Below are 13,459 nucleotides of genomic sequence, written 5' to 3'. Positions count from 1 at the left end.
GCAGTAGCCACTTACCATCAGGTGGACTGCTAGTACTAAGTTTAGTACTAAGATGGAATGCCTCTGATAAGTATGTCGTTTTTAATTCAACCGTGCCCCCTCATAAAGGGTTCTACCACCCTTAATACAATTGTAAATTCGCTACTTGGAAGGTTGGACCCTTTTTATATCCCACGGCTGCAAATGGCTCTCACAAGTGCACCATAGTACGTGACGGAGGGTTAGGGCCCACACCATGAAGGTCTTCTAAAGGTCTCCGGCAACATTATTGACTTTCATCCAACGATAAACAAAGGGGCCTAACGATTTAATACGTTCTTCGAAACATGAAATGTATGTTGGCCCTCAATAGTAACAAAATAGGAATTACTAAATATGTGTAAATGTATCATTATATAACATAATAACATTATTGCCAAACATACAATCTAATCTTTTGAAAATCATTGTTGGAGTAACACTCAGTAGACTGTGATTGATAGATAATTTATTTACTAATCCGATAAATTGTAGTTACTTTGGTAATAATACAAATTATGATAAGAACTTAAATATAACATTAAGTAGACAAAATTACAAAATGGTTGAATTTACCTTAACATAAAAGATTTGAAAAAAAAGACCATAAATTGGTAGGATTGGGATTGATTCATATTTTTTTAGTAAGTCTTTGTTGCACTATGAAGCATAAGTAGTATAGTCCTCGCCAAACTGCTAGTCCGCTCTGACGTTGTTGTGAGCAGGTGTAGTCATACAATTTGCTATGGCGACGCGATTCATTTCTATATTCAGAGCGGACTAGCAGTTTTATGCGGACTATAACAAACGAGCATGCTGACCGGCCGGTGATAAGTGGCTAGGGTAGTTTTGCTATATTTTTGTGGTAGTTCTATTTACGCGTGTAGAAGAACTTCGTTTTTAATAAATAGAGTGCGTGTATCAATAAATATTGAATTGATTGGTTGATTCAATAAAAGAAGTATAATTTCTTAAGCGCATATTTAAGAAAACACATGATTTTTTTTATCAGATTGCGGAGTGGATTTTTACACACCCTGCAGTTCTAACGACTCGACGGATGTTAACATAATAATTATGAAGTGTCTTTAAATTTGACTAAAATTGTGGGAGTTGCCATCTATTTTTTAGCAGTCGCGTCTTTTTTGTTTTATATATTCCTTTTTTATAACGTGGATTTAATCTTTACAACATTAGCTTAGACAACTAGACACTATTACATACCAACAACTATCAACAACAGCAACGCTGCCCCAGCTATCAACGCCAAATTGTAAAACACAGCTTCCCCTATCGCCGCTTCCACGCCACTAAAATCTATATTCTGGTCCTTTAACTTCATTGAGAGCTTCGTCGCGATCGCCTCTTTCAGTTGAGCTGCGAACTGCAGCTTCTCTGCTTCGGGCATCGCTTCATATTGAGTTAGAACTCCTTGTAGCTTCTGTCTGATCTCCTCTGACTCCTCGTCCTCTGGTGTCGTAGCCACTATCTTCTGAAGCATTGACAGTACGTCTGCATTCCTCAGAGTTTCTGTCACCTTTTCCTTTATCGCGTTCCCGATACTCATTTTTAGTCCCTCCACTGGAGTTTCTTCCATTTTCTTTGAAAGTAAATGTTGAGGGGTTTTAAAGATATAAGTATATTTAGTGCTCCTGTGTTTATATTGAAGTGTTCCAATAATTATACTGATTTTGATATGAATTTGAAACAATGTATTAGTCCAGGAATACTTTTAATCTTTAAGTATTTAATTTGTGAACTTATTTAAATAAAGTTCGTGAATTGAAGTGTAAACATGGAGCGGTCGAAAATACGTACCAAAATATATTCTATTATTTATATAGATTGTTTAATAAGAGTTATTTCTCTTTAGATATTCTTTCACAACAACACTTGTACTAATTTGAATAAACACAAATAACAACTATGCATCTAGAATTGATCACAAAAAACGACACAAAATTGAAGACGTTTACAAAATTTTAATATTTTTCACTTCAGATTCTTCGTAAAACTCAAAAACCCTACTATTGACATAGTTCACTTACAAATGTAAAAAGTGAACAGAAATCTAATTTTATATCAACAAACAGGACATGATTGTAACATGGTAATATAGAACTGAGACTAAGTCGGCTCACTCACTACAAAATAACTATTTATATCGAATGGTGCAACTCTTGGCTACTGTTAAAAGCATCTTGAGTTAAAAATGTACATATAAAAATGTCTGAGTGTGTCTGCAATTATACCTAACTGGAATATTTGTAGTTTTGTAGGTAAGATTTTATACAAATACACAAGATTATATACAAAATTTAAGTCCCTGCATTGTCTTTTTGAAAAAATACCAAAATCTAAAAAAAGCTACTCTAAGATTCTGTATAATATTATTTTTGGAAATATGCGTGAAAATTGAAAAATATCTACAAAACTAACTTAGTCAATACTCTTATATTATATTTCTATTTTATGTTTTTTTAATTTACAACATCTTAAGTCCCTACATCTATTATTCATATATATTTAAAATAATAAAAGTCCTTTCAAAAGGACCGTTAATTTATATCTAAATTTAAAAAAGATCTGTCAACACTTAGTCAAACTGTAAAATTTAAGTCCCTATATCTAATAACGGTCTTATAACAAAAATACCAAAAATCTTATATAAAAACTGAACTGTAACTGATAATTGTAACTGATATATATTTAACATTATTTCGACCGCCACATCTTATGACTTCGATTCAATGATAAAAAATCGAATTATAAGTAAACATTGATAAGAAAATTAATAGCACTCACCACGTCTTACAATGTCTGTACCTAACGATAAACTGGATAATTTAGTATCTATAATAATCTATATACAATAATATCGTGTGTCTTACTGCAGCATAGGGATGGTGATGTGAGATCGATTAATCGAAGAATCGATCTTTTGAACCACAAAAATCGATTATTTTAATCGATCTCTATAATGGATCGATTCAATTTTTTCAAATTCAATTGAACATTAACAACTGTGTTATAGATTTTTTTTGCTGACGGATACGTATTTCCTTGGTTGTGTGGTCCCAACGACCATTTTTTTTGCTTGTTCGCAGGTTTCACCCCTGAAATGATCGAAGATCGATTTTTAGAATCTATTCTTTAGCCTTGGATTTTTTTGGGACTCGATTATCACACTACGATTTGAAACGATACAAGAATCGATCTTTTTTTGAAAGAATGCCATCCCTAATTCAACATATTCGTTTGTGTTACGTGTCTGTATGGAAATTATCTCTGTTATTGATTTGATATTCGAGCGGTCAACATTGATAAGACGGTAGATTAATAACTGTATTATTACTTTCCATATAGCTAAGAACATTTTTGTATGCGTTCTTAAACCATTCGTACGATTGTTTCGAGTTTGTGAGTCAAATTTTTTGGGATGAAAATAATTTTACTAATATCTAATAGGTGGCGCGTCAGTCTTACTCAAAATTAAAATCACCAGGCTATAAATATGAAAATATGTAAGTTTAATGCAAAGCATACAGAAGAATTATGAGGACTTTTGGATATTCGCTTTTTGGGTCATTTTTATCGTCATTAGCAATGGTCACTGATTATATTAACACATTTGAAAGTCGCGAAGAAAACTACATAGTTTATAATTTATAAATATATTTGACAATAAAAGTTAGTTGTATTTGCAATAATATTGAATGCTCAACCATTGACATTGTTACTTCCTATCGCCATCAACCAATCGCCATGGAGACACGTAATAGACGCCACAATGCGTTATCGACGAATTGTTTACGCAATTATCGACAGTGGACGGCGATTTTGAGTTTATCATCTTTATATCAAACCTGGCCTGAACCGATCCTGATAACAGATCTCTATTTTGAAAGAAATATATATTTCATTTATTCAAAAAAAACCTTGTTGCTGTCTCCGTACATTGTAGGGTAACTTGAAACCTAATTTATATAAAGTCTAGAAATTGTAGAATAGAAAAGGAAAGGATAAAGAAAATAGTAGAATACATGCCCGAGTTTCAGCATATACTGATTTATCCTATGCCCGCGTTAAATATACGATATTTAAATATCTATACCATCTAATGCATAATATCAGATATCTGTAATGCTAATAGCTATGACAAAAAAAATCCTTTCCGTGTTAAATAATCTATTAATCAAGCACGCCCGAGTATGTTTCATACCCGATGCCCAATGTTATACCCCCGAGCGTCACCGAATTCCAATGTATTACGAGTATATCCTGTAAATTTTGCTATGTCATAACATATTTTCCTGAGTGTGTTCCACATCTACTAATCAAGCAATCGAAATATCTCAAACCCGAGTAGGTCACATACCCGAGCTTTATCGAATCCCATTTCATTCTGTTCCATAAAATCCGCGATGTCTGAATACAATCAACAATAATCTTTAATTTCTTTCCGTTTCCCAGCGTCTCAATTTACCAATTACCTGCGCTTGAGTATGTTAAGAGCCCGAGTTTATTATAATGATGTCACGAGCCCGCGCATGTCCGAAACCCGAGCCATGTCACACACCCGAGCGTCACCAAACCAGAACTCACTGTACCTTCAAAATAAATTAAGCCAAAAATCCTTACATATAATCGAAAAGATGATGACAACGAACAGGATCCCGAGAGCAGTTCCTGATGCTGACACACCGAAGAGCTTCGGCGCGTCCCCCGTCAACATTGCCCTCAGATTCTCCTTCATCTCCTCCGCCATTTCCGACGCGTCCAGCATATCCAGGATCTCCTTTCGGGACATCTTCGACGGATCGGTATTCGCGAGCAGCTGCTCCAGCTTTTGGAGGCTTTCCGTGTCTATGTCTTCCATTCTCGCGTCTTTTTTCTTAAGGTGAGGTTAGGTTAGGTTAGTTGTGGTTCTATTGGAAATGATCAACGTAAATTTTATGAAAGACGAATTTCGGTTGGTCTTATTTTTATTTTAATAAAATTTAAGGCCCATTTTCTAAGCGTGTGTGCTTATTTACATGATATTTATTAATATTGATATTTTGTCTGTCCATCTATGTTAATATTTGTACACTGTAAGAATGATTTGACAAATCCTTCAAAGCAGCTCTACACCGCTGTTATAACATAGATTTCCATGTCATAAGTCATACCTATTTAGGTGTGACGGTGGTGCTACAACGAATCCATGAAGATCTCTGAGAGCTACATAGGAGCTCATTATCATCGTCCCCAGATGGAGCAACACATCTGATTTCGGCTTCAGGGAAAAACCTCCTGTTCAATATGGAGTGGGTTACAGATGTCCATGGGCGGCTGTGACCACTTACCTTCAAGTGGATTGCGTGCTTGTATACTTGAAGGTGGTAGAACCCTTTGTGGTTCGACTCCGGCGGCACCACCGCCACACATATTTCTACCTAATAACAGCAGTGTTAGGCGCTGCTGTGTTCCGGTTTGAAGGTTGTGGTAAGGGAGACATACTTTTCCGAGGTGTTCCAGCTTAGTCCTCTGGGGTAGCGGCGCATCTGTGGCCGACCTCAGGCCGATCTAATCCTATCTGGGGTTGATTACAGATGTCCATGGGCGGTAGTAGCCATTTACCATCAGGTGGACTGCATGCTCGTCTGCTACTCTTATATTATAAAAAAAAAATACTACTTCAATGCTATAAAAAAATAATAAAAACGTTCGACTATTCCCAATAAAATCAAAACTAACGCAAAAATATAGTTTTTGAAATATTTACCTATAATTTTGGAACTAAGGTAGCGATTTGGTAATATGCCTAACTCAAATATTGGGATAATATTTCCACGTGGGTGGAGGTACCGAGGTACTTTACATTATATAAAAATATTTTTCATTACTAAAAATATAAATACATGAAAAGGTTGAGGCTCGATTTGTATGTACAGACATTAAACGGTTCAGACACGAGCCGTATCAGACCAACTAATACTTTCCTACACAATGTACATTACGTATTTATGTCTATAACATAACACAAGCAGACGGGCAATGCCTGTCAACCATATTGTATAGAAAAAAATGTCTGCCACGACGCATGTCGGACACGGTCCATGTCTGTAGATATAAATGCACCTTAAACCAATGTTTTTAGAAATGTGAAATGTGCTTGTGTAAAAACTTGAATATAAAATAGATGACAAAATCAGAATTTTTGAAAATGTATGTCCTATAGGAGCTTCATAGAGGGATGAAACCCACTAAAGTTAATAGTTACCTGCTAAAAAAAATTACAAATAAAAATTTAAATTAAAAATTAATAATTGAAAAACGCAATCGCTACCTTACCACCAAAATTTTTTCATAAAAATAATAATCACCTCAATTTAATCGAACACTAGCAGAGCACAACCACTTATCTTCGTAATGATATGACAGAATGAAACGTGGTGTTCCACGTTGGAGAAACGTATATGGTGTAGGTCATAAGAGACAGCGATTTATTATTATATAGGTGTAGCAGACGAGCAGACGCAGTCCACGTGAGGGTAAGTGGCTACTGCCATAGACATCTGTAAGCAACCCTAGATACGATTAGATTTTTACCTGAGGTCGGACACATATGCGCTGCTACCCCTGAGGACTACGGTGGAATGCCGCTGAAAAGTACATCTCTTTTACCCTTCAAACCAGAACACAGCGCCGTTATGAGGTAGAAATAGGTGTGGCGGTGGTGCCGCCGGAGTCAAACCAGCTAGAGTTCTACCTTTCAGGTTCAATTCTTACAACTTAGTTTTAAACCAGTTAAATACAAGTGAATTAACTGAGATTTTGCATAAATTTTTGGTTGGATGACAATAAAAGATTAGATTAGTGACGTCATTCTGAATCTAACATTTTTACGTACCCCCATGATGCGGTTATTGAATGAAAAGGTTTTTTGAGAAAAAAAGGCAAATCAAAATGACTTTACGTAGTGTGTCGAATCATACTGGTTCTGGCATTATTATCTGAAGTCGGAAACAAAAGCATTTTTATCCTCTCACTCGGGAGATCTATGCCCTAAAGTGGGACAGTAGTGGGATGACGACGAAAGAATAAGTTGCATAATAACATTAGACTAATAAAATTTATGTACTTATACATTTTTAAATTGCCAAAAAAATATTTTGCACCACACTTACGCATTATCGATATAATCTTTAAAAAATACCATGTTACCTGAGATTAAATGGAAAGACAACGCCTTATGATGATCACAATCCGTATTTTATAATTCTATAAGAGTAGATTTCGTGTATCTTGGAAATCTAAACTTTTATGTCATGTTGAATATTTTTTTTTATATAAAATAGGAGTAGCAGACGAGCATGCAGTCCACCTGATGGTAAGTGGCTACTGCTGCCCATGGACATCTGTAATCAATCCCAGATAGAATTAGATATTCCTACCTGAGGTCGTTCACAGATGCGCCGCTACCCCTGAGGACTAAGCTGGAACGCCTCGGAAAAGTCTGTCTCCCTTACCACACCCTTCAAACCGGAACACAGCAGCGCCTAACACTGCTGTTATTAATTAGAAATAGGTGTGGCGGTGGTGCCGTCGGAGTCGAACCACAAAGGGTTCTACCACCTTCAAATTTTGATTTATGTGAATATTTAACGACACGTTATGGCATTTATTTTTTTCTACGCGTTTAATATGTTTTCCTTCACCGTTAAATCAAGGGATAATTAATTTCTAATACGCGATTATTTTTGAAAAATGTGACATGCGTGCCCGGATTATGAACCTCGGACTCCCCGAATAAAGGCTGATTTTCAACCACTAGGCTATTACTGCTTTATATTATGTAAAATTTTGTAAATCTTTTATAATATGTAAATCTGCAGTCCGTAATTTTTGGTGTGCTTATTCATGAGGCCAAGTCTATCTTTTTTGGTCTGAGACTGCAGTATTTTTTACGACTTGTGTCATAATTGTTATCAAATAAGATTAATATTTTTACATTATTATGCGGGTATCACTAATATTTGGGTCAAACATTCTTTCTTTTATAATATTTTAGTAAACGGACAGTCCACCTGATGGTAAGTGTTCTTAACAAATTATTAACAAAATATGTAAGTAATTAGAATTATTATAAAAACAAATGCCCGATTGCCTAAAAATAGAATACGTGACTCACACAATTTAGACCAATCGAACGACACCACTTTTAAAGGTGGTAGAACCCTTTGTGGTTCGACTCCGGCGACACCACCGCCACACCTATTTCTGTTATAACAGCAGTGTTAAGCGCTGCTGTGTTCCGGTTTGAAGGGCGTGGTAAGGAGACAGATTTTTCCGAGGCGTTCCAGCTTAGTCCTCAGGGGTAGCGGCGCATCTGTGGCCGACCTCAGGTAGGAATCTAATCTTATCTTAGGAAGATCAGAGATGTTTATGGGCGGCAGTAGCCTCACATGTTAAAATCCGTCAAGCCGCTTGGCTGCAGGGTGTGCTAAACAATGAGACATACTTACCCTCTAAAAACATTACCCTCCGCTTTCTTGTAAAATCTATTTTTGACAGACCATAAGCACAAAATAATAACATTTTTATTTTGTTACATAAGAAAATTGTGCTTCCGTCGCCGCCCATATTTTAAACCTAATTTAATAACAATTGTTCAAATAACTTTAATTTACCATAACCCAGATGTTACTTTAATAAATGTATGTATTTTGAACTATTTTGTAATTCAGTATCACGAAGGTTAAATATTATATGCTTTGGACAAATATATATTAAGTAAATAAAATTTTTATACGTCTTAATCGATCTACGTAGTTATGCAACGTGAGGGTGAGCAGTTGGATGGGTGACCGTCGGTAGCACCTGATGGTTAGTGGCTTCTGCCGCCTATGGAGATATGTAATCAATCCCTACGATAAGACTACATTACTACTTTTTTAATATAGGAGTAGCAGAAGAGCATGCAGTCCACCTGATGGTAAGTGGCGCCTGCCGCCCATGGACATTCGTAATCGACCCCAGACGGGATTAAATATTCCTACCTGAGGTCGGCCACAGATGCGCCCCTACCCTTGAGGACTAATATGGAATGCCTCGAAAAGTCTGTCTCCATACTGCTCCATACCATCTGACTTCATATGCAAAATAATCGATTATTTATATGTAATAATATTTTTTTATAATAGATTACTATTTGATTTGTTTTCATTATTTTGTAAAAATCTATGAATTTCAAGTATAGAGAGCGGTTGGCATATCCCGGCGACTGGTGACCGTCAGAATGGCCGGTCACTACCCATATTTTACATCGAAATAATTACTAAGAGTTGCTACCTAGTTGCTACTAGTTGCTATTAGTTGCTACTAATTGCTACCTTCGATTAAAAAAAAATAAACTACTTTTTAAGGTGACCGGCCATTCTGACATCAGGATGGCCGGTCACCTATCCAGTGAGAAGAAACTGCGCAAATGAATAGAGTTTTTTTTAATCAATAGTTGCTACCAAATTGCTACCTTCACATGCATCGTATTGGACTTCATAGGTTTTAAGGATAAAAAAAATATTATGGATTTAATATGAGGTCTAAACGCCTGTATAAAAGAGAAAATCCGAAATTAAATACCTATATTATGCTTATACATCATCAGGCGTTGTACAAATGGCGCTGTATTCTGAATTTAGACGAAGTCACAGGAACAACTAGTATAGTATTTTTATATATTTATTTAAAATTATTTTTTTAATTTTAAAATATTTTAAATTTAAAATTTAAATTTAAAAATTACAATGATTTTTTAAATTCATTTTTAATTTTAAAATGTAGAATTTACATTTTAAATGTATTATTAAAATTACATTTTTTTATTTTTAAAATTATAAACAATTTTATTTTAAATGTTTAATTTAAAAAAATACATTTTAAATTTATCGTTTACATTATATTGAATTTTAATTGATTAATTTAACTTTCATTTTAATTTTTAAATTTAATTTAGATTTTTTAAAATTTAAACATAACGTAGTTTATAAAGCACAGGGGATTAGGCCTGTACTAAACAAAAATAACAGTAAGTAGTTACTGTCGCCCATTTAGGGACATCTGTAATCAACTTGTATGGGGGTCCTCTCGCTACTTATACAAGCTACGCGGTAACATCGTTAGCGTGATTCAGCGGACGTCTATAAAAGTAACAGCGCCATCTAGTTCATAAATAAAAAATATGTGATTCCGGATTAACTGTGTATTCAACAATGTGTCTTTAGGATCCCCTTCACTTAATGTAGATGCAGAAATAGGTAGCAAGTGTTATAAGAAGATTACATTCTGCTTCGCGTGTCTGTGCATCGAATATATTAACAAAAAAGTATTGAGGAGAATTCACAATAAGTAACATTTTAGAACTTTTCCTGTCTATTTGAAACCACATCATACACGACGAGTAAATTGAATTCAATTTATTAGTGATATATACCTACCCGTAGTTTTTATCTATACTTAACATTAAGTCTTTATTTCATTTCAGTTTACTGGTATGCTCCATTAGTGAATAGATGGCGTTTTAGAATGAAATTAATGGCTTTTTAGTGAGCTGTTTTTTAAATTTAAAAAATTCTGAATTGTAATTAAAATTTAAAATTGTAATTTTTTTATTTTTAAATATTAATTATTTAAATTAAAATTCAATTATAAAAAAAATCCAAATTTAAATTTTAAATTTAATATTAACTTAAAGTTTAATTAAAATGAATTACATTGCAATAAATTAATATTTTAAGTATTTTACAAAGCACAGGGGATTAAGCCTGTGCTAAACAAAAATAATAGTAAGTAGTTACTGTCGCCCATATTTGGACATCTGTAATCAAATTGTAACGTCGTGGTTTTCTTCTTCCAGGGCCTCTTTTGGCCCCGAAGGTGTCCTTTTTAAGGCTGAGCCTTCTGAAGGAGGAGTCTCCCGCTGCCTGTGAAGACAGGCAGGTCATTGGATAGGCAGACGGGGAGTCCCCTGTCATGCCTAGTTGGTCGCGGAGGTCTGGTGCTGCTGGCGCTGCAGGACGGTCCGGGGTTTTACTACCCCGCTTTCTGCGGGGGGAATCTTTGTAACCGGCGTAGGGCCCGCTACTCGCAATGGGCGGACATCATTATGATGCCGCTCCGAACAGCCGGCCCTACGTCGTGGCCCTCACTTAGTGCAGTTATTATAGACTGCAGCATCTTCGTTAAGTCCTGCAGCAGCCTCAGTTGGTTGACGCAGGCCTCCTTGTTGCTCCCCCGGCTCTGCTCCTCTCTGGGAGTGGGAGCGGGGGTTGTGGCGATCCGTGCCTTTCTCCTGGGCTTCTTCTGGGCAGCGGGAGCTGGTGCGGGTGGTGCTGGAAGGGGGGCGGCCTTAGCCTTCTTCCTCCTTCTTCGGCTCCTCTTTGGAGCTCCGCGACGGTCAGTTGGTCCGTTGGCTGCGGCCATGAGGGAGCCAGCCTGCTGCTGCTCAACCTCCGGCTGCGGCTGTACGGGACCGGCCGACGGATTCGGTCTTGGCCTCTCTGTCTGTCTGGTGGAGAGGGCAATCGTGCCGGCGCGCTTGTTTCGCGCCTCCCGCCGGAACACCGGGCATGCGGTGTGATTTGCGGGGTGCGGTCCGCCACAGTTCGCACAGGTGGCAGGCTCTTCGAGGGGTCTTGGGCACTGGTGGGCCGCGTGCTGCTCCCCGCAGCGCACGCAGGCCAGGTGCCGGTGGCAGTTGTGCGAGCTGTGTCGGAACTGCTGGCATCGGTGGCATTGGGCCGGTCCCTTCTTCCCGCGCCATGCCTCGATCTTGATACCGGGCATACACAGCAGTTCTTTCACTGCGTATATGCCCGGTAGGAGGTCTTCTGTTCGCTTGAGTATTGCGAGATGGATGCAGCCGGGCCGTCCTCTGCGGGCCCGGATGGCGCGGGCGTACTCCGGTGAGTATCCTAGGTCGCGGAGCTCTTCCATGATGTCCTGCGGGTCAGTGTCTGCTGGCAGCCCCCTGATGGCCACCTTCAGGCTCTGTTCCTTAGGCAGGGAGTACGTGTACCAGGAGATTCTCTCCCGGGCTTCTAGGTCGGTGAGGTACGACTGGATCAGTCTGTACTCACCGGCATCCTTCGGGGAGAATCTCACTCCCTGCCCGAAGGGGCGTGCGTTAGGGGTCCTCCCTAACTGCTCCTTAAGCACCTTAAGGTGTTGGTGCCAGTTAGGGAGTTTCTCCACTATGAGTGGAGGAAATCTTTCGGCTTGGGGGGCTGCTGTGGGCGAAGTGCTGGCGTTCGGTTGCGACGGCGCGGCGGGGGGCGCGCTTGTGGTCGCAGTCGGGTATACAGCTGTTGCTGGCCGCGCGTCAGGGGTGCGCGGGATCGGCGGGGTCTCCTTCGCGGCGGATGGCGGGCGCGGTGCGCCTGCTGTCGCTTCTGCAAACGAGAGGAGGGCCGGAGTCGGTGAGGCGCACGGCGTGGTCTCTCCTTTCATACCGCAAGGGCCGGGGTCGGAATCACTCCGTGTCACCCTCGGGTCCCTGCTGCGGCTGCGTAGGCGGGGGTCGCGTAGAATTGCGCGCTTGGCTTGAGAGGTGTCTGGCTCCTCTTCTGGGCTCCTCGGACGCCTCTGGGCGCGGTCGGCGTTGAGGCTGTCCCAGAACGCGTGGATCGCGTCCAGTTCAGGCCTCGGGCCTACCTGGGTGGTCTGGTGTAGATTTGCTGCGCAGACATAATCCAGCAGGCTTTCGGTAATGTCTTCCGTGCAGAAATCGTCCTCCCGGAGGAGCTGCATCCTCACCAGCTCTTCGCGCCTCCTCCTGGTCTCCGGGGAGAACTCCGAAGCCCAGTCGGCGGCGGATGCCGGGGGGCGCTCAACTCCAGGGGTTGATTCTGTCGGTCCTACTTGTTCCGCGATGATGATGCGGGGTGGCGGGAATGCTGGGCGCGACGGACGCGCGGCGGGTGTCGACGGTGTCGCAAGCGTCGGCGTCGGCGTCGATGATGGTCCTAGGCGCGTGGAATCCGGCTCGCGGGGCCCAACTGGGCGCGGCGGAGCGGGGCTCGTTGGACGCGAGGGTCCCGGCGACCGCGGCGTGGATGGGGGAGCGCGCTGCACACCAGTGAGCGTCTCCGCTGATCCACGAACAGGCGGCGCAGGGACCCCCGGCGCCGAAGATGGGAAGCGGCTGCTGCTTGCGCGGCTGGTGGTGCTCGCGGTCTCGCTCCGACTGGTGCCGGGGCGACCGCTGGCACGCGACGAGTCGCGCTGCGGCGGGGTTGGTGCGGCTCTGCCGCGGGATTTTCCATTTTTGTGGGGCATCTCGCCCTCGCTGTGCTGGCGCCGCGTCCCGGGGGGCGCGGCGCGGATGCGGATTAGCTTGATGCTCCCCTCAGGCGATGATGACGCGCTGTCCCTTTCTCACCCGAATATTGAAAATATT

General features: G+C 40.3%; 1 protein-coding gene across 5 annotated transcripts in view; it reads right to left on the bottom strand.

Moving 5' to 3' along the window:
- LOC140748709 (uncharacterized) overlaps window positions 1–13,459 on the bottom strand; it is a 40,895-nt gene that overhangs the window by 1,127 nt on the left and 26,309 nt on the right. The window contains exons 1-2 of one of the 5 annotated variants that reach the window (XM_073081561.1): window positions 6,387–6,459; window positions 4,660–4,912 (exon numbers count right to left, since the gene is read on the bottom strand). The exons of 1 other annotated variant lie outside the window; for it this stretch is intronic. In XM_073081561.1, coding sequence (XP_072937662.1) covers window positions 4,660–4,897 — 238 coding nt within the window. In that variant the 5' untranslated portion in view covers window positions 4,898–4,912; window positions 6,387–6,459. Of the gene's footprint in view, window positions 1–1,242; window positions 1,619–2,823; window positions 2,946–4,659; window positions 4,913–6,349; window positions 6,460–13,459 lie in introns of those variants that run through there. 3 more of the 5 variants (XM_073081562.1, XM_073081563.1, XM_073081560.1) reach the window with 3 other exon arrangements.

Source organism: Epargyreus clarus, unplaced genomic scaffold (assembly GCF_041222505.1).
Source record: "Epargyreus clarus isolate Ecla_fem2 unplaced genomic scaffold, WU_Ecla_fem_2.2 ptg000016l, whole genome shotgun sequence".
Classification (NCBI taxonomy): domain Eukaryota; kingdom Metazoa; phylum Arthropoda; class Insecta; order Lepidoptera; family Hesperiidae; genus Epargyreus; species Epargyreus clarus.
The sequence above is the reverse complement of the archived record's forward strand: the minus strand, read 5'-3'. Positions and strand labels throughout refer to the sequence as shown.